Below are 24,936 nucleotides of genomic sequence, written 5' to 3' on the forward strand. Positions count from 1 at the left end.
GCCTATACCACCTGGCCCCCAAGTTTGTTAATCTCATAAAAGAGAATCTCAACTTACATTTATGAATGTTAATAAGGAAACATGAAAGCTGAAAATTTATTTCACTGATATACATAAATTCACAATAATGAACACAGAAAATAGCAGTATATACAGAATTACTACTTATAGTACATTACAATAGGTAATAGAGCATTTTATAAACAATTCAGTATTGAAATAGAACCTTGCTAAGGATGGCTAAGTCTACTGTGCAGAAATCTTAACTATCAAGAGCCAAAGAGACCCCTTCCTATCAGGGTGAGAGGATTTTGCTGTTACTGTTGAGTGCTTGAAAAAGATTTCTATCATAAATAAACCAACATCTAAGTGAACACTCCATGTAAGCTTAGTATTACTGGCTTTTTAAAATTACAACTGTTTTTCAAGACAGCAATTTAATTGTAACTAGTGTTTACTTTGACCTTACATGAATTTTTATGACAAATGTGAAACTTCATATATTTTGTCTTTTTGCAAAATTATGGTGCATTTAGCATAGTCTTTTACTCATCTTCATTTGTCCTTGGTTTTCTAGCTCTACCTTTTTATCTGTAGTACAGAACATATGATTATTTGAAGATGTTTCTTGTAATTTAACAAGGTACAAAAATGCCAATTTGATGAGAAAAGGTAGCTGTGGGGCTGGTTTAATACTACTGCTCACTGGCTTCCACTAGTATAAGCAACCTGACACGGCCTTGATTTCAGAAACCACCATTTCATAAGATCTGTTCCTTTTATTGGGCTCTTTCCTTTCTTCCTATCAGATTTAAGTTAAAAACAATTGCTAGTAAATAGTAAAATATCTAACTGCTTTTCTTAAATTTCAAAATTCTGTCAATGATAAATTCTAGTATTACAAATCTAACTTGAGATGTAATTTGGTGTGGCTCCATGAACCGTATTTAAGCCTATTAATATTCTCAGTCCCTAATTTTGTCTTATTTAAAATGCTTAAGGATCCCCTCCCCGCAAAGTAGTGATGGAATCAAAGTGCTAGTTTATAATACTTTGACCTGCCTCTAACTACTAACAGTATTTAGAAAAACAGATAGGAATGACTAATCTTTAGAGATGGACAGGTGCTGGGGACAATTTACACGGAATCCTGTGAATGTGTCTGGTTGGGGCAGCAGAGAGCCAAGCAGAGGTGGGACAGTCTTCATGACAGGCCCTCCCCCGTTACCTGAAGAAGCCAAGTTTTAAACAGGCAAATTCCTATTGGGGTGTAATCTTTCTAAGAGAATTTACATGGTGTTATCCTCAAGTAGTAGACCTTTTCTTTATATCCCTGAAGGATATACTCCTTAACTTTTTACAACTGCTAGAGCTGGTTTCTTATAGGTGAAGAAAGAAACTGAACAAATTTTTTATCACAATGAGTTACTGTGAATAGCAATAGTAATCTGTGACAGACAGCAAAATTTCCCTGTATGGCTACATTCCAAAGATATGCCATAATAAACACCAGTGTTTGTAGAGCTCAAAGCACTTTGTATACAGAGTGTTGGTAAAATTGGTCTTAATCAAATTATTCAGCACTTGAACTGCTCCAGGCACTAACAGGTACAAAGTCAGTTTCATTTTATCTTCTCAAGCCAGCTGTGAGGTAGGTATACTAAAGCTGTAGCATCACTAGGCATTTTCTGAACTGTTCTCATGAACAGATTACATTATCAGATCCCAGAAGCATGTATTTCTAAACACTCATAGGAAAAATAAGTTGGACATAAATTTTTTTTAAGGATTGTTGCCCTTTTCAAAACATAACCTTTACAAAATAATACATTTTTACAACTACCTGATAATGGATATAATTTTGAATCTTGGCAAAACGCAAATCCCAGTTAGTATTCTAATTCCTGTCACTGTGTTGCTTGCATCTCAGTTTTGGCAAATACAGCAGGTTAGGTTCTCTTCAGTGTCACTCTGATGAACAAGGTGATCTTGCCATTATCCCCTCCACAAGCAAGGTCAAGGTCCTCTGACCAAACAGTAAGACCTCCGGGGACGGGACCTGCCAGCTCCAGCTCCAGCTCCAGCTCCGCTGGGGCACACACAGTAACAAGCATTTCCCTGTTTCTTACAGGAGTGCAGGGTGATTCTCTACTTCAACTGGTAAGACTACGTATGAACAAATTTATATTTAATTACAGCAATAACAGTTTCAGTATGAAATATAGTCTTATAAGAACATAATCTGTAAATTATGACCCACTTTAAAAAGCAAAGTATAACAAGCTATTCAGGTGCTTGAGTTCCAAATAAAACATCTGTACTAGTAACTAATAGTGTAGTTGATGTTTATACTTTTGTCTTCAGAATTAACCAAAGGAGTAGAATTTAGCCAGAACTTTAAAAAAAAAAAATCAATACATATATTTTTATTTTACAAAAGAAAAACTCAACTCCCTTCATTAAACTTCAAATCTTACTATGTAAAATAACCATGCACTAATTCATGTTACAGCCATGACTTTAGTTTTCAGTAGCTAAGTGTCATAAAGTGTCAACAGGAATAGATATGGCTTCCACAGCATCAATGAGGTGTAAGGCTAAACTATACTGCCCATGGTTTTCTGGTAAAAGCTCAATGACTTTATTTACAAGTTTAGCTGTTGTCGCAATTGGCACTTCAGTGTTTTGAAGATCCTGGGGGTCCTGCAAATGAGACACAAAAATAACCCATCAGTTATTTCCCAGTAAGTGCTTTTCTTCCAAACTAAGTAAATTAAATGTAGGGCCCAGACTCTCTTGCTTATGGTGCACCTGGGAAACCCTCAGTGCCCTGTGACTTGAGCCCCCACTGTGCTCACCATTGCCTTCAGCCAGGTGCAGAGGGTGGGGGGCAGCCTGGCCAGTAGCTCCATGCCCTCCCTGGTCTGGGTGTGGAGCAGTGCATGGGCCAGCCTCTGCCCCGTCAGCACCAGCAGCTGAGAGGCCAGGACCTCTTTGTCATGAACCTGGAGGATGGCCTGAGGAGAGGGACATGCCAGAAGTAAGCATCCACAGACTGTTTATTCCATGAGCGGCTTTGCCAGTGAAGAGATTCTAGTTTCACTCTGAGGCTGTATACAAGTCAAACTGCATTTAAACCCCATTTTCCGTTCAACAGTTGATTTTCTCTTAGTACCTTCAACAATGAGTCATTTTCAAGCTCTAGTTGCAGAAAGGGAGGTATATTAGAGCTCCCCACTGCTCGGATTCTTGAATGGCTTCTGAATGTACTGATAATAACTCTGCTATGAAGCCTTCTAGAATCCAAACCCTGCTGAGTTCCCACTGCCTCACTCCTTGCATAGTAGGTCTGGTGATTTGCCGCACTGTTTCTAGAGTTCAATGAGCTTACTTCTTATTCAGGGTTTGTGTATTTCTCCCTATTTCTGCCTTGGCACACCCTTCCCTGTTTCATTCAAGAATGTGGTTATAGTTTTCTCTTTCTCAAATTAGATCAGACAGGAATTGCAAGAGGAGAGGGAGAATGGGAGAGAGATGCCTGCAGTACGACTTCGCCACGCAGGAACCTTCCCCTCTGCGGGTGGGAACTAGAGGCGTGAACTTGAACTTGACTAAAGGCACAGTAACCATGTGGGCTCAATCAGATGCACCACCACCCAACCTCCTTGGCTCTAGTTTTAATATTCTGTGCTATGGTTGTAGCTCATTTACTCCAGCTGTCAGTTTAGTAACGCAAGTCACGTTAGCCCAACTGACATTCACAGTCATTACCTCTTCTGCCAGGTGGTCAACTCCATAGTTGTAGAGTTCCCCCACGTAATGCCTCCTAACAACATCTTCACTAACTTGGAGGTGAGGGGCCAAATCCACAGCTAGAGCCGGCCAGTTTGGATCTTTCCTCAAAGGAGCTGGTGGTGCCTCTTCTGAAGGATCTCTGTCCTTCACCATGGAATGCTGGGCTTGGACAGCCGCACTCACAACTTTTAGTAAGAACTTGAAATGGAAAAAGATACAGCAACATCTTATTATATATCATTAAGAAATATCAAAGAGTAAATGTTGGCTTTCACTATGAACACACAAAGGGAGACCAGCTCTCAAGAATGGCTAAACTTAAAGACAAGCTAGAGTTTTATTAGTTTATCCAAGAAGCAAAACCAAAATGCAAAAGTTGCAATTTACCTGTTGTCGTGCTGAAATAAAATTTGGGTCCATTTCCCCACTGGGTAATAACTGAATAGAAGTTAGATCTTTGAAGAATGCATTTTTCCCCTAAAGAGAAAGAACAGGTCAAGAAAACTGAGGAGTATGATTATGTCACGGGAGAAAGATAAAAGAAAGGAAGTCATTTAAGAATCCATCCTTTGATCTCTCCTACTGGTATTCTTGCTATGGGACCCCTTCACCTTCACCACCACCACCACCACCCCCCCCAGTCAGTGGTATCACTCCCAAGATCACATTACAGAAGGATTGTGACTTCTCTCCTGTGTGTTCACTCACTTTGACTTGCTCTGCGGGAAGTGAGCTGTCACTCTGTGAGCTGCCCAAAGGAGTGCCCATGTGGTAAGGAACTCTGCATCTTGCCTGAATCACACAGGTGCAGGTGGATTGCCTAACACCCAATACCCTGACTCAAGTTCATGACAGACATGAAACCAGGGGGGCCTAGATAAAAGAAACTCAAGATTCCTGGCCCACAAAAATGATGGTAAACATTAGTTCTTAGCCACTAAGTCCTGGGGTGGTTTGGTTTGCAGCCATAGATGACTAATACATAACATGTGGTGCCCGGACACAGTGCTTGGCGACAGAAGGCTGACAGTGCAGTGGTCTGCGCAGGCGCATGGTGGACTGTAGGCGAATCCAGACTGTGCTGGTGTGCAAAGCATTGTGGGTAGGCTGAATAGACTTAAAAGGACAGCAGCCAGAACTCTGGGGCTGCGGCTTCTTCTGGTCAGATGCATCTTGGTGGAGGTGCTCCAGGCATCCATCCGCCATGTCTACTTCTCCTGAGAACTTCTTCTTCTAGCGTTTGCCCTTCTTCCATAGCCAGTCAACAGCGTAAGGTTGAGCCTGATGTAAAGTTTCGAGACCTCCTTTGAATCTGGAGAGGTGGCAGTCATTGACTATGTGGGTCATAGTCTGTCTGTAGCCGCAGGGGCAGTTCGGGTCGTCTCTGGCTCTGAACACATGTGACTCTGCTAGCTGGTAAAGTTTTAGATCCCTCTACAGCCATGAGCAACCTTTACCAGAGCTGATAATTGTTTATCTTATGGGACTAAACTTTGATAACCATATTCAGACTTTATAGACCCAGCATACGCTTAACCCTTGATGGTAACTGCTGATTTTGCACTTTACCTGTTTCACCCTAATAAACCTTGTATTGATTAAACTATTTCCTAGCTCCTGCTGTGAATCCTTCTACACACTGCAAGCAGCAGCCCTGACCCCCAAACCAATTTTTAAGATAATTTACAACAACATGGATTGGAAATCCTTTCGAAAAGACACGTTCACCCAAGATGAAGCAAGGGTGGGGGTAGAGCTTGAGCTTGCTTGTGGAGTCAACACAGAAGTGTTACAGTGAAGGCTGTGATAGGTACAGGCTGCACTGCACTGGGTGGAGAGAAGAGGCACCAAGGGAAAGATAGTGAGGAACAGACAAGTGGGGTTTACAAAAACCTGAGGTCTAAAGGAAACTGAGTTGGTGACCTCAGAGCTTCTAGCTTGTGCCAGTGCACCAGTGAGGACACCGCTGGTCAACTAGCCCAGCAGGTGTGGAGGCGGCAGCAGAGGCGAGGGCACAGAGGTACAGTTCATCGAGGAGGGTTCATAGATCTCAAAGAGCAGCATTCAGTGGAAATGTAAGTGTCAAAACTCTGCTTGGGTCAGACCTGTCAACACCCGAGGAAGAAAATGAGCCTTCCCAGGAAACATAGCTAGAACGACGAAAGCAAGCAGTTGAGAGGGAACACTGGATGGAGTCTGGTGTATAGAACATGGGACGTGATGGGAACCCCACAATAAGCGATCAATACGCCAGAGGCTGACCTGCTGAACAGGTTCAGGTTCTGAGCAAGAGCCCTGCCTGGACCTGTTAGCGCTCAGCTCCAAAGGGTGCTTACCTTACTATCAAACAGCGAGAGTGGCTTCACCGCCTTCAGAGAAAACCTCATGACCGCATACAAGATGGAGCAGAGGATGGAATGGTGCTCCACCAGCAGGTAGTGGATGTGCTTCTGCTCCAGGGCCAGCTCCACAATGGAGATGGGTCCCTCCACTGCCAGCCAGGCATCCTCTGTGTCCAGGACGGGTGCCTGCGTCTCATCCCTGCTCACGTCTGCCTGCAGGATTGGAGATACATGTGTTCAGAACTGGAGATGCAGCCAAGCACACCTCTTTATTTCTCTCTGCCTCTCAGGTTATAATGAAAAGAAAAATCCAATTCCAAGTATCTACTAAGAAACGTGACTTTTTACACTTAGAAATGAATGTCTATAATCCTTCATTCTAATGACTGTTTTGAACAGTCTTTAGAGAAGTTCAGAACAGAAAGGCTCTGCTTTTACCTCCATTAACGTCTGAAGAAGATCCAGGCAGGAGCCAAGGAAAGAGGTCATTGCTGTGTCACTCATCCCAACATCCTAGTGTTAAAAAGGGACACAATTAGCTCTCACAGCAAAACTAATTGGCCACTAGGAAGGAAAAAAGAACCTTTCCCATTGCTTTCCATGTTGAATAGCCAAGCAGGAAGATTAAATATAGTTCAAGGCACATTCTAATTTCTTTAGGAAGCTAATTTTTTTAAACTAGGTTTTTGAGAAGATGGCATTACTGTACCTCTTTAAAAACAGCATTACAGAATGATTGTTACAAAGAAGACAAGTTATAAGGGTTGGCAACGATCCAGAGAAAAGGAAATCCTCGTGCTGGTGAGAATGTAAATTGGTGGTTCCTTGAAAAGTTAAAACTAGAACTACCTACCAGCAGCTCCACTTCTGGTAACATAGTCAAAGGATGTGAAAACAAGTCTCACATTCACTACAGCATTACAACAGTTAAGACATGGAAACACCCTAAATGTAAATTTTATCAGTAAGCTTCATCAGACATAGCAATGGATAAAGAACGTGTGTATACATACAGGATATTAATAAGTCATGAAAAAGTTAAAAATCTTGTTATTTATGACAACATGGGTGGACACTGAGGGCATTATGCTAAGTAAATATACCAGAGAAAGATATTTAAAAAAATCAGACTTAGGAGCTGGGGCGGTGGCACACCAGGTTAAGTGCACATAGTACATAGGACTCTTAGGGATCCCAGTTTGAGTCCTGGCTCCCCACCTGCTAGAGGGTTGCTTCACAAGTGGTGAAGCAGGCATGAAGGTATCTGTCTTTCTCCCTAGCTTCCTCTCCCTTCTCAACTTCTCTTTGTCCTACCCAACAAAATGGAAAAAAAAATAGCCACCAGGAGCAGTAGATCTGTAGTGTCGGCACCAAACCCAGAGATAACCCTGGAGGCAAAAAAAAAAAAAGAATCAGACTTTTAGATTTGGGATAGATTGATAATGGCCAAGAGTGAGGAGGAGGGATGAACAAAATGGATGAATGTGGTATAAAAAAAAATTTCAAATTATAAAGTAACACCAATGAAGGAGTAGTGCTGTGACATAATGGAGTGTATAGTGAGTAAATCTAATTTATATGACTTACGTATGTAATACATAGTATTATACTGCATATTTGAAAGTTGCTAAAAGAATACACTCATGCTGTTGACTCATTCTGTCCAAGATGCCATATACAAGCTTATAAAACTATAGCTAGAGGGGGCTGGGTGGGTAACACAGTGGGTAAGCACACATGGCGTGAAGCGCAAGGACAAGCATAAGGATCCCGGTTTGAGTCCCCGGCTCCCCACCTGCAGTGGGGTAGCTTCACAAGCGGTGAAGCAGGTCTGTAGGTATCTGTCGTCCCCATCTCTCTCAATTCCTCTGTCCTATCCAACAACAACAGCAATAACAAGGGAAATAAAAATGGGAAAAAATAGCCTCCAGGAGCAAAAAAAAGAATGAACATTAAAAATAATAATAAATGAAAAAAACCTACAGCTAGAATAAAATAAAATGAAACTACAACTAGTAAACGTGCATTCCTGAAGTCATTCAGAGTGTGTGTGCCTGCCCACTTGTTCAGCTATTCTTCAGGCACCAGGAGAATTCAACGACAGTTTTTCAAACTAAGAACCTATAACAGCATGATTCTCCAGTCTTTTTTTTTTTTTAATTTTTATTAGGGGAATTAAATGCTTATAGTAAATAGTAAGTTGCTGGTACATGTGTAAATTTCTCAGTTTTCTACAAAACACTCTAGCCCCCCTCCTAGGTCCTCCTCCAACACACTGCACCAGAATTTGAAAGTCCTCTCCCCTATCCCCCCTCCCCCAGAGCCCTTTACCTTGGCGCAATACACCAGTCCCAATCCAAGTTCTGCTTTGTGTTTCCCCTTCTAGTCTTATTTCTCAACTTCTGTTTATGACTGAGATCATCCCATATTCACCATTATTTCTTAAGGTGTTTGTAGTGAGAATTTCAGAGTTTTGAGCAAAATTCACTCAGAAATGGCCTGCCTCAAAAGTAAGCCATCTGCACAGTGCTCAGTGCATGCATACCCTGCTCACCTACGCCTAATCCTGTTTCCTGTTAGGTGCTGCCATTATGCAGCTCTACGTTACAGTATAGCCAGGACATGTGGCAAGGCAGCGTGTGGTGCCCACAGTCCAAAGTTAAAAACAGTTTGTACAGACTTGGTTTAAATCAGTTCTGACAGTCGCAAAAGGTAAATTAAAAATGGCCATAGTTCATGACCACTTTCCTTAATACAGTATTCTTTTCATTTTCCTTATCTCTTGATATGCCATCAAAATGGTAAAAGGCAAAGTTCACCCCTCAGTTAGTAAGGTGCTATGTGCATTACAATACCCCAAGCCAAGGGAGGGTCACTTACCCTTCGGCACAGCCTGTCCTTTGGTGATTTTCCCACCTAAAGCAAAAGAACATAAAATAGGAAGTATGTACTAATGTAAGTAGAAAGCTACACCCAAAAGTTGATGTGTGTATTTCTATGTTTTAATTTGAAAATAAGTGGATTTTTCCTTAAATCAACCATTACTTCTCATCTTTTGGGTTAAGAGACTTTGATTATACAGATCTTCCTCAGCTTCCACAACTATGAGGCTGTGCAAACCCACTCACTGTTAGTTGAAAAATTGTAATTCAAAAGTGCACTTAAAATGGGGAACCTAGCCTGGCAGTAGACATGTTCAGTACACTTACTTAGTCTACAAAGCCCACTTTCTAAGTGTTAACTATCTCATGTAACTTACTGGACACGGCACTGACTGGAACACAGTACGTAGAAGATGAGCCTTCCCTCACGAGCACGTGGCTGATGGGAACAGTGGGTCACTGCCACCCGCCATCATGTGCTGTTACATCTTGGAAACGTCACACCCCAGTCCTGAGATACAGTTCTGGTGAGCATGTACTGTTTTCATACTCACTAAAATTGAAAATATTTATAGCTAACCACTGGAAGTTGGGGATCATTTGTACATTACTCTTGAGGATTTGGGGCTCTTCCAGTCATCAAAATGCCAGCACTGGGAACTATATAACACCAAATAACAATGGTTGAATGAGGTCCAGTGTAACCAGTCTTTGTCCTATCAGTCAACCAGTTAAGGGGACCAAAAGGACAAGTCAGTTTATAAGACTTAGAATTATCTGGCCTTATCCCAGAAAGCTAAGACCTTCCAACAAAACTAATGAAATAATATACCTTATCCATCAAGTATGTAGCAGCAGAAAACCTTTTAACCAGGAAAGTATTCCACATCATCAGTGAGATGCCTAGACAGCAAACGGAAGCAAAGGAGCAGTCAGAATGCTTGCTGACTTTAACCCCCATCACACTTAAACTACTATCTTCCTAGCAGTACAGTTATTTATTTAGATATCACTTTTTTTTTTTATTGGACAGGACAGAGAGAAATTGAGAGGGGAATGGAAAACAGAGAGGGAGAGAGAAAGACAGACACCTGCAGACCTGCTTGCTTCACCGTTTGTGAAGTGACCCCCCTGCAGGTGGGGAGCTGGGGGCTCAAACTGGGATCCTTGCTATGGTACTTGCGCTTCATACTATGTGCGCTTAACCTGGTGCACCACTGCCCGGCCCCCGATATCACTTCTTATATAATGTGTAACATTTACAAAATTAATGAAGCCTTCATTAATACAGTTCATAACTGTACTACATAAGAAACTCAATCAACATAAAACCATTTGGTTTGTACAAGTCAATTAGCTGAAGGCACACATAACCAATTATGAAATAAATCTAAATTAAAATCACAAAGGGGTGTTACATAACTATTAGAAAGGTTTGGCATTTTCTTCATGACAATACTCAAGGCTTGGTAAGGATGTGGAAGCAACTGGAATGCTCATCAAATTGCTGGTGGGAACATAGTTGATAAAAACCACTCAAAAACAGTATCCTAAAGCTAAGAATGTGTCTATCAGATCACCCAGCACTTCTGCTGCAGGAATAAAATTAAGATATATCCAAGAGTGTTGGAACTACCCCAATAATACCAAGTTTCTTTTATGACGTGACAAGCAAAAAAAAGTATTTAAAAATCAAAATAGGGTTTTGATTTTGTAGGTAGCATAATGGTTATGCAAAATAACTTTCATGCATGAGGCACTAGAGGTCACAGTTTCAATCCTTAGCACCATCATACACCACAGCTGAATAGGACTATGGTTAAAAAAAAAAAAAAGAGCCAGGCAGTGGCGCACCTGATAGTGAATACACATAACAGTGTGCAAGGACCTGGGCTCCTGCTTCTGGTCCTTACCTGCAGAGGGGAAGTTTCACCAGCTCATGGTGAAGCAACAGGTATCTCTCTCCTCCATCTTTCCCCTTTCAATTGGTCACTACCCACAAATAAAAATATTTTGAAAATATATGTATGTATATGTACATGTAAAATGTTCTTTAAACAATGAAAAAAAATCTTGAGCTTTATATTTTCATACCCAACAATTTGTGGCATTAGAACCTGAGTTCTAATGGTTTCTCACGGTGTAAACATGACATTCACATGCTGTTACTATTAGCCACAGAGCTGTCTATCGAGCCCTGAGGTCTTTTTAAAATTATGAAGAAGTAAGGAAGCTTATTCTTTGTAGAAGCAGCTCAAGCTCTTTATTAATTTTTCCAGAGCATCACTCAGCTATGGCTTATGGTGGTGTGGGGGACTGAAACTGGAACTTTGGAACCCCAAGCATGAAAATCTTTTTGCATGATCATTACTACCACCCCCCCAACAAATAAGCAAGCAGGTAAAGTTCTACAGTAAAGATAAACTAGCCTGAAGTCGGTAGTAATTTTATCAGTTATGAGCAGTATAACCTAGGAGCCATGTTTTCCAGATCACTTTAAATCTTTTTTATTCTTGGGCAATGATCTAGGGGATGAATAAATAAAATTCCAGTTCTCTTCATGCAAATAAAACAGGCCTTTCAGAATTTCTGCAAGATTATACTTTCCTTTTTAACTGGCCCAATGCCTCATCTTGCCATTTGGTAAAACTATTAACTGGCTCTTTTGGCTGCCTGACTTCTAAGCAGGAAGTAGTCTTCAACACCCCTTCCCTCCCCATCTACCTATGAAATCAGGAGGGAGACAAGGATTTACATAGAACATTCATTCCTTACTTATACCCAGGAAGAGCAGTCAGCATGGAAGAGTAATGGTGAGCATCACTTTGAGGCCCTATTTTCTCAGGGCATTTTCCCAAGCAGCTAAGAGCCAGGACTTTGTACACAGCAGTAGACAGTAATGTATTAGGCAACAGGACTAGTGAATAAGCGTTAGGATGCGAGTGGAAAGATACTGGCCTTTTTGTATCTATAAGTTGTGCCCTTAGCATCTGTATACTCACCGTTCTGGACATGCGCATTAAGAATGTGCTTCAAGTGTTCTATTGATCTAATCAAAAAACGTGCTTCCTTACATAGAGGGAGTAAAAAGGAGGGGGAGAAAGAAGCATCATTTAATTGGTGTTACAAATACAAACAGACTTCTTACAGAAAGTTCTGCACAAAACAGCCCAATATGCTTTAATAAGAACACTGAATTTCTAGGAAAGAAGTAACTTATTTATCGCAAGGTCGGTGACGTCTCTTAAATGTACAGACTGATTCCTGGAAGGTTCCAGATAATAGCTGACATACAGATTTGAGATGTACTGTGGTTTGTGCACTGCAGGTGCACATGATGGGTTTACATCTTTGCAAATACATCCATTCAATCATCCCCCAGGCTCCCCCCCCCAACTAATATTTATTGAGCATGTACCATGTCTGAGCCACCAGGGATATTGTAGTGAACAAAATTCTTTTTAAATTTTTAAAAATATTTATTTATTCCTGTTATCTTTTTTATTGTTATTGTTGTCATTGTTGGATAGGACAGAGAGAAATGGAGAGAGAAGGGGAAGACAGAGGGGGAGAGAAAGACAGCTGCAGACCTACTTCACCACCTGTGAAGCAACTCCCCTGCAGGTGGGGAGCCAGGGGCTCAAACCTGGATCCTTAAGCCGGTCCTTATGCTTTGTGCCACATGTGCTTAACCCGCTGCGCTACTGCCCGACTCCCAGTAAACAAAATTCTTGCCCTCTACTCATGACCACAGAATGTGAGCTCAGATCTACAGGGATGCAGAGGTCACATAGGCTCCTAAGCTGAATATGGGCCCCAGATCACATAAAATCGATGGGGTTTACAGTCAACAATATTTATACCCCCTTCTTATATTATAGAGCTACTCTCTTCCCTGATCCAGCTTTCTGGTCCAGCCATGACATCATCTCCCCAGACAGTAACTTGGAACCACTGGCACATCAGATTTCAGGCTCATGGGGCAAAAAGAAAAAGGGGAAAAAAAGAAAAAAAAATAGTATAGCCACAGGCCCTTTGGAATTTAACTAAAATAAGCCTACTAGCTATCTACAAAATGGAGAACCCCCCCCACCCCAACTCTTCATCTGCACTATTCTAGCCTTTAGGTCCATGATTGGTCAACAATCTGTTTGGCTTTGTATGTTAACTCTCTTTTCAGCCACCAGGTTCCAGATGCTAGCATGATACCGACCAGACTTCCCTGGACAGACAACCCCACCAATGTGTCCTGGAGCTCCACTTCCCCAGAGCCCTTCCCCACTAGGGAAAGAGAGAGACAGGCTAGGAGTATGGGTCAACCTGTCAACACCCATGTTCAGAGGGGAAGCAATTACAGAAGCCAGATCTTCAACCTTCTGCATGCCATAATAGCCTTGGGTCCATACTCCCAGAGGGCTAAAGAATAGGAAAGCTATCAGGGGATGGGAAGGGATACAGAGTTCTGGTGGTGGGAATTGTGCAAAGCTGTACCCCTCTTATCCTATGGTTTTGTCAGTGTTTCCTTTTTATAAATAAAAAAATTTTTTAAATTCTTGCCCTTCCTGAGGTACAGTCTCCTGAGGGAGCAAGGTCATAAATATGACAAGTAAATTATTATATAGCCTTAAGTTAGGGATATGGGTCAAAGAGAAACAACAGGGAAAGGTATACCAACAGTTTGAAATCCAGCTCTGATCAAGGTAGTTTACATATAAATGCTTGAATAGTGTTATCTAAAATAGGTATTATTCAAATCTCTGAAAAAAGTTTATAGTATGCACCAAAAGCTAACATTTAACATTTGCCAACATATCCTGGTTTTTGAGTTTTCCAAAGGACACTGAAATTATTTTGACTACAATAAAGCTTGAGTAAAATGATGTCCTTGTTCTAGCCCTAACGTTCTCTCTTTATGTAAGAGAAACAAGAAGGGAGATGCAGGCAGTGGCACGCCTGGTTGAGTTGCACACATTACAGAGTGCAAGGACCTGAGTTCAAGCCCCTGGTCCCTTCCTGCAAGGTGGAAACTTCATGAATGGTGAAGCAGTGCTGCAGGTATCTCTGTCTCTCTCCTCTGACTACCCCTCCCTTCTTAATTTCTCTCTGTCTCTATCTAATACATAAATTAATTCATTAAGAAGAAAAAGAAGAAGTTTCCCTTTAAGTAGATGTCCTCAAATGACTGCCATTCAGGTTGTGGCTATCAATAACAGAGGGTGACTTGAGGGGCATCAAAAAGGTTCCCTGTCTGAATAAAATCATGGTTTGGTCAGATTTAACTGACAAAAGATAATCCCTCTGTTTAAAGCAATTGAAAAAATCTTAACATGTAAGAGATCCCACATTAAAGACAACATGGGTGAGGGGGAGACAAATAATAATTATCATTAACATACTGACATAAAATTGAGTTCATTGGTGAGACTGTTCTCCAGGGAAAAATGTATAAGGGTAAAGAAAAGGCTTCTGACAGAATTTATGTCATCGCTGGCAGGGGGGAGGAGGTCTACCTGAAGACATGCTGGCCAGGTTCTGTTTTTGCACCCATCTTTTTATTTCTGGGTCAATTCAGAAGGGCTGCTATCCTCATTAGAATAGAGTGGGTAGAGAAACAGGTTCAGACGTGCAATTACTGGCCCAAGGAAGACAATTCAGACATTCATCTAGGATCCAAACCCTGGGCCCACGTAAAGCTTCTCCCCTGTCCTGTGTCCACGGAGTGGTGTCTGGGACAGAGGCCAGATCCCAGGACATTGAGTACTGGAAGACCCCAGGCAGGGCCTTGAGAGGGCAGGGTTTAACCTGGGACTAGCCAGCTCTGAACACAACTCTTAGCTCCTAACTCCTCTCCTGAAACAAGTATGAGAGAAGTAATAAGCCATGGCAAGTGTGAACAATCAGACACTACATTAGTGTCTTGACCTTTACTCTGGCTTTATCATGAGGACTGTATACCATTAAGAATATTTTTTATCACAGCTGAGGCTTCACTGCTCTGGGTAGACTTTTTTTTTTTTTTTTTTCCAGGAGAAACAGGCAGAGAAGGAGAGACACCAGAGCACCAAACTTCTCCAGTGTGTCACGGGGGTCAGGCTCAAGCCTGGGTTGTATACATGGCAAAGCAGGCACCCTTCCAATGGAAGCAATCTCACTGGCCCTCAAGTGATCTTAAAAACAAGTTAAGGAATACAGGAAGAAAAAAAATGTACACAATGTTATATGCCAATTTTATTTCAGTAAAGCTGGAGAAAAAAAAAATTTTCTAACACATAAGAATTCCAGCTATATGGCAGTGTATTAGTCTTCTATTGCTGCTATAACAAATTACCATAAACTTACTGGATTAAAACAAACTGACTTAAAAACAAAACAAAACAGAGTTTTCTGAGCCAGGCGGTCACTCACCTGGTAGAACACAGACTACCACATGTAAAGAACTGAGTTTGAGCCCCCAGCACCAAACATCCATGAATGGTGGAGTGGTGCTGGAGTGGTACTATGGGGTCACTCCCCCTCTGTCTCTATGTGAATGTAAAGGGGAAGGGGGGAAGAGTCTGTCTAGCACAAGTAAACTATCTTCTGTGAGGTGGGTGCTATCTTACATGAGAACTCAAAAGGAAATTTTAAAAAAATGTACTTTTCACAAGCTAAGTAGGAGTAGGGTAAAACACATGGGCTTTAGATAGAGATTTAACTCTGGCCCAGATTCCTAAATTGGCAAATTTTCTTAGAAGGTTAAGTCCTCAGATCCCTGGTTTTCTTTGGCGTGGAGCTAAAAACTGTAACTACACTTTATCCATCTGTGAATTGTGGACTGGAAGAGAGAATCTATAGACAGGGCCCAAGATTCTAGTATGGAGATACTGGAAGGGGGAAGGCCTGTTCTTCTTACAGAAGCTATTTAGCTGTCCTGCATACATGTGGATGAGAATGAGGAGGACGTGGGATGTACCTCTGGGTCTTTGTTCCACTGAACCACGTATTCCCAACAGCAGTGTGCATGCAACACATCCAGCTCCAGGCTACAGGGGAACTGTTCATAGGCCAGATGCAGCAGATCTGGAAGGAGGGAGGAAGAGAGGGAACTGATTCTCACCTTCCTGGAAATCAGTCCACTCTCCCATGCTGGACTTGGCATTTCTCTGTGTTTATGTTTTACCTGGTATGGTGCCCAAGTCCATTTCCATGTCAGATGCCTCAGATAAGCCTCTGCTAATGTCTTCTTTGGGCTCGCCTACACTTTCTGCCAGTCTTAATACTTCAGGGCTGAAGTCCTGTTTAAATATCCACTTGGCTACAGTGTCTGCAATGCCACCTAGTTACAAGACAAGAAAGAAAATGACAATCTGCAGTGTCTGCCACGGGGATCCAGAACACCTGGACTGCATTCCCTTGTGAGGAGATCTACGTGCTTCATTCAGCTCTAAGCCTGAGAGCAACCCTAAAAGTCACAAGACCTTCCCCTCAGTGGTGAGAACATTTGGTGTCTGAGGGAAGACAGAAATGTGTACAAACATCCATACACTATAGGATCTTCTGTGTTCACAAATCCTACCCATGTCCTAACACAGAGATGAAAAGGTGACTATAGGGTTAAAATGCTTTCACTTAAATATATGTGAAAACATTAATCGTAGGACGTTTGTTGTTTCATGGGGCCATGCATTGTCAGCTAATCACCAATGTGATGCTATCGCATGTTCTTTTAGTCATCATCATAGTCCAGAAATCAAAGGCAAACTGAAGACATTCAAGATGGAGACTTCTGCTTATTACCTAAAACAAGGTCTATATTCATACTATGATCGGCCCAGAGCTTTTTTCTCATTCTTTCTTCCTACTTGATTCAAGTAAAAGCTTTTCCACAAAAAGAATGCTTCAGAGAAAAAAAAAAATCATAATTATCAGCAAAAGTAAGAGCAGTGTGCTGGCTGATCTACTTTCTGAAATTCGCCACCTAAATAATTTCATCATTCTCACCCTGGAACCCAGCCCCTGATTCTAATGCTCCGGCTGATAATAAAATGGCCTTTCTTTTTTCTGATAATAAAATGGCCTTTCTCAAAGACCCAGGTGGCAGCAGGGAATACAGAGAGTATTGATCATTAAAAGAAAGCAAATTCACTAAATAAAAACCTAGAAATACCTGAGCTATATTTTTATTTTTATCAGAGCCCTGTTCAGCTCTGGTTTATGATGGTTCTGCGGACTGACCCTGAGGTCTTTGGTGCCTCGGGTACTTAACCCTTGTGCTAGAATCCCTAGGCACTACAAAACTCAGAAATTTAGCCATTCCACTATTAAATGCCTCATAGAGCTGGTGAGAAGGAGTTTAGACCATGATTGTTCAAAATTCATGATGCTCATGGTCCTGCAAAGCACAAGCACAGGAACCCAAAGACTCCAGGTGAGTAACAGTGATGCATCAAGAAAGATGTGTAAATATACCTGGAAATTAAAGGGAAGAGAGATGCCACAAGCAGTTTTTTGGAGGAGATAGTATTTGAGCTAGGCTTACTCCCAGAAACCACTGTAAGCCAGAGGTGAGGAGCACTCTGGTCAAAAAGAAAATAAAAATTAGAATGCATGAGTGGGAGAAGTGGGGAGTGGAGAGCAGGGGGTTCAAACTCAGAGATGAGGAAATGAGAGCCTCACTTTAACTGAAAACTTGCAACAATCAAACAGGCAAGAAATGAACACATGCCATGTGCCATACACGACTCAGGCCCCAGCCTGGCTTCACTGCAATGGAGGGAGTGTCAATGTAATGGTGTTTTTTCTCCTGTCTCTGTGGATCTGAAAAAGTTGAAGCAGGAAAGCCCCGACAATGACAAAATTAAAAGGAGGAGGAAAATTGAATTCAGCACCAAAATTTCCACTTTGGTGGCCAAGGAGGTGGCATGGTAGATGAAGTGTTGGACACGTTAACATGAGGACTTGTATTCAGTCAGTGACACATATGCCAAAGTGATGCTCTGATTCTCATAAATAAGTCCTAAAATAAAAAATGAAGATTAAAAAAAGTTTACACGTTTTGTCCTAGCAGTACTCAAACCTCTTAGTCCTTTATATTCTTAGAAAGTATTGATAATACATAAGAGCTTGAGTTTATGAACTCTATTTTATTAATATTTATGGTATTAATGCTGAGAAATTAAAAATATTTTATTAAGTTTGTTAAAAAGTAAATGCTTTAAATGTTAATAGTATTTCCTGCAAATAACTATTTTTCGATGTAATAAAAGTCACTGGAAGAAGAGTGGCACTCCGTCCTGCACATCTCTGCCCTACCGTGAGCTCTCCAACTGCCTTCCATCCTTCCTCTACTGGGACCTGTCTCGGCTTAAGAACAGGAAAATTCACTATTCAGGCACACATGAAGTTGAAAAAGGAAGAAGTCTGAGGCCACTTGTCCTGAAAAGCAGGGAGTTGTAGCTAACGGCTTCTGAAGAGGAAGCTGGCAGGACCCGACTTTGAGGAGAGGTATGTGGTAGCTTATTATATGATACATTTGAATTTGAGGATTACCATTTGCTCGGATTTATTACAAACAGCAACCAAACCCTCAGAGCATGAAAATACAGGTTCATGGGTGCAGGTTACCTTTTCCACCTTCCAGTAACTTCTTTACAGACAGCCTCGGCAGAGGCTCAGCCTGCAGTGACGACACTTTGGAGGGCCGGGTGCCCACTCTGCTGTGCAGGAGGGTCTGCAGGATGAGGCAGTCCTCCAGCTGCTTCAGCAGCAGTTTCCAGTACTCAGTGTCCAGAGAAAGGGCCTCCCAGGAATCAGTGAGGCCCTCGGAATCCGCACCCACAGCTGTCTGGGAAAACTAACAGAAAGTACATGGTAACTAACACTCCCTCTGGGAGAATCCCAAATCCACATTCATTTCAAACGTAACCCCTCAAAGGAACATACAGATGCTACTTCTCAGTAGCATGCTGGCTGGGTACAGCAAGGTGGGGGACCTGGAGGCAGACGGTCTGACTGTGAAGCTGGCACACTCACCAGGAGACCTGCAGAAATCCCAGCCCCAGCAGAGCCATGGCTTCTCTCTCAGCACAGGAAGCAGGTCTCTTCAGAATACACTCACCAATATACAAAAAGATGCCCCAGATTCTCTCAGGCAATACTAACATCTTCACCAGATACAGATTTAGTCTGTAAACTACTGAAACTGACAATATTGAGGGAATCTCTACATAGCTATTGTATTTCAGTCACTCTAACACAACATCCTCTGGAAAAAAAATGATCATTTGATCTACCATGAGATGTAGGGGTTATTAGTCTCTTCTGTTTACTTAATAAATATGAGTCTCCAGCAGATGGAAAAAAAAACCACACAAAGCAAGAAGATCAACAGCTATCTATCATTTGAGTAACTCAATGCTACACAGCCCAAACTATCACTAGAAAGCAGAGGTGGGGTATCATGCGAGAACTCTGGAGCTTGAAGAGGCCTGAGAAGTGCTGTAGACTGAACCTGACCTATGTCTCAGGTCAGGAGGCCGAAGCCAGGAGATTCAAAGACTTCGCCACACATCACCACTATTGGCAGAAAGCCAGATCTCTGAGTTGTGGTTCCAGTTCTTGCCCATCATGTCATGTGGCAACTGCTAAATTCAAGATGTGTGTTATCTGAATGAACAAATCAAGGATAGTGCTTTCTCCTGCCTATAGAAGAAAAAAAAACGGTGACTAAATGCAAGAACCACCTGTTTCATTTCTGGCACCACATGTCCTAGTGTAGCTCTGGTCTCTCTCTCTCTCTGATAAAAAGTTAAGCTGGAGGGAGTTGGGCAGTAGCTCAGTGGGTTAAAGCGCATGTGGCGCAATGCACAAGGACAGGGATGAGAATCTCGGTTCGAGCCCCCAGCTCCCCACCTGCAGGGGAGTCGCTTCACAGGCGGTGAAGCAGGTCTGCAGGTGTCTGTCTTTCTCTCCCCCTCTGTCTTCCCCTCCTCCCTCCATTTCTTTCTGTCCTATCCAACAACAATAACTACAACAACAATAAAAACAAGAGTAACAAAAAGGAAATAAATAAATAAATAAATAAATAAAAGAAAAAAAAATTAAAAAAAAAAAAGTTAAGCTGGAGAGGTGCTAATCACAGCCGCACCACCACCACTTACCTTTTTCTCTGTCATGTTGTTGGACATCTGCGCAGCCACCGAGTGCCCCACATGGGCAGACAGAAGGGCAGCTCCATTGTTCTCTGACTGAATACAAGCTGTGCGCATCTGCTGCCACCATGGGGACACAGACTGCGAATCCCAGGCCTCATCGATGGCCACTGGGGACAGAGGAGAAGGTGACAGAGAAAACTCAGCTTGCCAGTACTTGTCCAGTCTGTGACATTCCCTGTTCAGAATATTCCATCATTGCTGGAAACTACTACTGATTTTTAAGATTTGTTTTTATGAGACACCAGATCACAACATATATGGTACCCAACCTGTATGACTGAACCTGCAGCCTTGTGCATGCACAATGCACCCTCACAACTGTTATTACTGGGTGCAATAATACAACATGCTTTCTTTTGCTTATGCCCAAGATAAGGAAAACAGTTCTTTCCCCCAAATACCATTTAATTCGTGCACTGAGTTAAGAGAGAGTTCTACTTGCAACCTAGGAGGCTGTGATGTGGGTAAAGCATTGGGCTCTCAAGCATGAAGTCCCAACTTTGATCTCTGACATCACACGTGCCAGAGTGATGTTCGGGTTCTCTCTCTCCTTCCTTCCCCTTCCTCTCTCACTTTTTAATAAATATTTTAGAAAACAAAAGTTAACTGTATGTATCACACCTTATTTCTGATGGCAGGAAATAAAAAATTAACTTTTTTACAGCCACCCCATAAAACTTCAAGCACTAGTCTTTGCTGCTGAAAGCAGCAGCTTAACTGCCTGCCATGTGTCTTACCTTTCATCTTGCTCAGCAGGGATAGCATCGTGTGGAGGCAGTGAACAGAATGGGGCTTGTCCAGAATATCTTTCTCCTTAGAGAGCCAAACACTCAGAAGCAGAGACTGAAATAAAATGTTAACTCTTTTCAGTCTGAAAGTTATTTGGCATGAAATCTTATAAAAAGCTCACAAGTGTAGGTGAGGGACCCCTTCTCCCAGGTGTGGAGACAAGCAGCTGCCTGTATATTCTGTCATGTGAGGGAAGGAAACTGCTATTTGCCTAAGACATTCCAGACCTGGAAGTGAATGGAAGACTATCATATTCTAGCTTCTGAATCACTGACAGGCAATGGGAAACCGCTTTTGAACAAAAAGATATCAGCCCAAGGGATGTGTACAATGGCTATGAACCAGCATATCTATTAAAGGCTGAAATATCACTGGTGCAAAGAGGAGCCTGGGACAATGCCATGTTCCACTGTCCCCTTGCCCCCCAGAAGACAACAGCACCAACAACTGCTAGTGGATATATGTTGTGCATTATGTGACAAGTCACTAATAGCCTTGTTAGTGTATAAAACAGAGCACTTTATGGAGAGGGTGGGGGAAGCTTCTAGCTTCTATTTCATAAAACATGTTGTCACGTCCAGTCCCCTCCCTCACAGCAGTCTATAAATCCTGGCCACTCATACCCAAGTAACAAAGGCATTCATTCCCTCTTCTAAACTTCCCCTCACCCTGCAACACTGTGGCTTAAAGACTGGCTGTAAGAACAGGCAGCAAAGACTTTCCAGAAGCACTAGGAAATACTGGTCACATTATTTTGCAGGAATATGTGCTGTGAAGCAAAGCAAGAGGAAACATAGAGGATTCATCCGCGAGGCTCACTGTTAAGCTACCATCAGACTCACTATGAATAATTTTAGGCACAAAATATATACCCATGGCTTCTTCTAAAAGCATGCCAGATTGTAAATACACCTTTGCGTTCTCCTAGAGCTTGACACTTCTTCAGCAGCAGCAGTTTCAACATGCTCACAAAGATCGACAACCTCCAGGGTTATTTTGGAGTGAATTCTATTCCGATGCCATACCTCAGGTCTCTTTTCACACTATGAGCACCTCTCCTTTTCTTTCCAATGAACCACTCCCCGTGACCTACCACCCACCACCTACCTCCCTTAGCAAATTCTGAAACAGAGAGGCTGTGTCCTTCTTAGCTCTCCTGCCCTCTTTTCCAACATCACTCCTTCTGCACCTCTCACCCAAACATGAGACTCTTGCTTTTAACCGTGTGTGTGTGTGTGTGTGTGTGTGTGTGTGTTTTGTATAAAGATCAGTGTGGAGCTGAGGATGCCACGGGGACCAATGGAATACAATGATAGTTTTTCCAGTTACTTACAAGCAAAATAAATGTGATTTTTTTTTTAAGCTTCGAGAAAAATTATGGTGAAAGAAAAATGTGTAATCAAAAAAAAGAACAGGAGATAAATAAGCTACCATTTTTATGAAAGATGTTAGCTATATTTTTTTAACAGAGCACTGCTCTACTCTGGCTTATGGTGGTATGGGGAACTGAAGCTGAGACCTTGGAGTTTCAGGCATGAGAGTTTCTTTGCATAACCATTATACTACCTGCCTCCCTCCCCACCCCCCGCATTGCTTTGTGATAAGTGAATAACTTTATCAAGGCAGGACCACAGTGGGCAACCTTACCAGTAACAGCTGAGGGCTGAGTCCAGCAGACTCCAGAGTGTGACACATTTCCTCAGTGGAGCTTTCTCCATGTAAACACTTCCAGAAAAAGAAACTACCTAGTAGGAAAAAAACCAAGACACAATTAAGCAGCAATGGTTTAGCATTTGGATTAACAATCTTCCTGAACTGCAGTCTTAGTTACCAAACAGGCAAAATGGCTTCATTTTAAGCTCAGGACCTCATGTTTGAGGGTCCAATGCCCTATTCACTGTGCCACCCCCCAGGTTACCATAAATGGTTTCATTAAAGCAGAAAGCAGAGCATCCACATCTCTAACACTGGCTTTTAGTCTACCTGTTAATACTATGTTTATGTCTGAGAGCATACACATCTAGAATGTCTGTTGCTAATGGAGGGACAAGGCATTGCACTTTTTGTTTTTGTAGCTGGGGCTCAACTGTTCCAGGCTGACAGAGAGACAGAGGGAAAAGACCACAGTAATCAAAGTTTCCTTCCAGTGGTGCGGGGGGGGGGGGGGAGGCAAACTGAAACCCAGGCCGTGCACAGGGAAAAGCACCCTCTCAGGCAAGCTTTCCTGCCAGCCCAATACTAAAGTCTTTGATTTAACTTTGAAACAAACGGAATCTCTGAGATGCTATTGCTTTTCTCAGGCTTTCTTTTAGAATAGGGAAGATTCAAAGAGCAGTTTATAATTCCACCTACCTAAGGCCACATACTCATCTTCACTCATCTTCTTTATGTTGATCACATCCTTCTCATATTCTAAATATTCCAGAAATGCTTTGCTAGGCAACACACCATCCTTATAGTCAGAAAATCGGACCGTAATCCTGGTGTCCTCTTGTTTATATTTTTCTAATAGTGTCTGGAGCTTAAGTAGTTCTTTTTCATCAAGTCTTAGTAACACAGCCAAGTCCTTAGGAACAGAAAAGTTCTGAATAGATCATGTCTCCTCCTGTGAGTCTCCTATACGCATTAACTCTACCATCTGAAATGAAATTCAAGACTAGAAGCGAAAGTGACCTTATCATTACTGTGCCAGTAAAAGAACCTGCCTTAACCTGCTCTTGACTTACTTTACTCTGCTTAAAACTTACTCTCAAATTCACAATCAAGAGGCTATTTAAGTCAAGTAAACTAAACCTAAAGCCATGTATTACTAAACTTCCATTTTGGGCGTCGGGTGTTAGCACAGCGGGTGAAACACACATGGCACAAAGCGCAAGGACTGACGTAAAGATCCCGGTTCGAGTTCCTAGCTCCCCACCTGCAGGGAAGTCGCTTCACAAGCGGTGAAGCAAGTCTGCAGGTGTCTATCTTTCTCTCCCCATCTCTGTCTTCCCCTCTTCTCTTCACTTCTCTCTGTTCTATCCAGTAACGATGACAACAATAGTTACAACAGTAAAAAACAATAAGGGCAACAAAATGGAATAAATAAATATTAAAAAAATAAGGTTTTCTAAAAAAAATAAAGTTCCATTTTTAGAGAATTTCTTGAATCTTATCTGAAATCCTCTAAAATATTCAAATTTTAATAAAGATGTATTATTTAGGTAATTAGAAAAAAATAAAAATATTTTTATTTCTTTATTGGGGATTAAAGGTTTACAATACAATAGTTTGTACATGCATAACATTTCCACATAACAATACAACCCCCACTAGGCCCTCCTCTGCCATCATGTTCTAGGACCTGAACCCCCCCCCACCCCAATATAAATTGGTGCAATATTTTTGTTTACATGCTGCCAAGGATTGAACTCAAGGCCCCATACATACAAAAATAATAAATTCAGTGGCAAGGCATGGAAAGCCAGTAGGGGTTCTTATAAAGAAAACACAGCTTTACACTTAAAAAAAATTATTAACATTCTGTCTCTTCACAAAGAAAAATTCTAATTACAAAATAAAAAATAATCAGAGATTATTTCATACAATACCACAATTTAGGTTTACTCACATTATCAGAGAATGGTGTTTCTGACTGAAAACTGAGAGAATTTAAGTGACTAACAGACTCATAAAGATGGAGTAATTTCAGTTTACTAGCACAAAATTGTAGCAATCCCTCATCCACAGACTCAAGCTCTAAAAGGAAGAAGGAAAAAAACACATTAAAAGAACAGATATAACAGGCTCGCAAAAAGGCTCTACACTAACTAAATTTCTTAATATTCTACAATTCCTTGAAGTGTTATTAAACACTGGAGTGCAAAGGCAAATTTTTCCATCATGGTACAATGTCTAAATTTTCAAATTAAACAAGGCAGATTAATAATGGAGGGG

The 24,936-nt window shown here is 41.7% G+C and overlaps 1 protein-coding gene across 1 annotated transcript in view; it reads right to left on the reverse strand.

The window, feature by feature from the left end:
* Window positions 1-82: 82 nt before the first annotated feature.
* RAB3GAP2 (RAB3 GTPase activating non-catalytic protein subunit 2) overlaps window positions 83-24,936 on the reverse strand; it is a 57,818-nt gene continuing 32,964 nt past the window's right edge. The window contains exons 18-34 of the mRNA XM_060178460.1: window positions 24,611-24,738; window positions 23,349-23,566; window positions 22,648-22,741; window positions 20,949-21,054; window positions 20,158-20,318; window positions 18,623-18,851; window positions 16,179-16,334; window positions 15,972-16,078; window positions 12,022-12,088; window positions 9,852-9,922; window positions 9,018-9,053; window positions 6,576-6,650; window positions 6,132-6,350; window positions 4,183-4,272; window positions 3,772-3,993; window positions 2,859-3,017; window positions 83-2,703 (exon numbers count right to left, since the gene is read on the reverse strand). Coding sequence (XP_060034443.1) covers window positions 2,542-2,703; window positions 2,859-3,017; window positions 3,772-3,993; window positions 4,183-4,272; window positions 6,132-6,350; window positions 6,576-6,650; window positions 9,018-9,053; window positions 9,852-9,922; window positions 12,022-12,088; window positions 15,972-16,078; window positions 16,179-16,334; window positions 18,623-18,851; window positions 20,158-20,318; window positions 20,949-21,054; window positions 22,648-22,741; window positions 23,349-23,566; window positions 24,611-24,738 — 2,300 coding nt within the window. The 3' untranslated portion in view covers window positions 83-2,541. The remainder of the gene's footprint in view (window positions 2,704-2,858; window positions 3,018-3,771; window positions 3,994-4,182; window positions 4,273-6,131; window positions 6,351-6,575; window positions 6,651-9,017; window positions 9,054-9,851; window positions 9,923-12,021; window positions 12,089-15,971; window positions 16,079-16,178; window positions 16,335-18,622; window positions 18,852-20,157; window positions 20,319-20,948; window positions 21,055-22,647; window positions 22,742-23,348; window positions 23,567-24,610; window positions 24,739-24,936) is intronic.

The sequence above is a fragment of the Erinaceus europaeus genome, chromosome 19, assembly GCF_950295315.1.
Source record: "Erinaceus europaeus chromosome 19, mEriEur2.1, whole genome shotgun sequence".
Taxonomy (NCBI): domain Eukaryota; kingdom Metazoa; phylum Chordata; class Mammalia; order Eulipotyphla; family Erinaceidae; genus Erinaceus; species Erinaceus europaeus.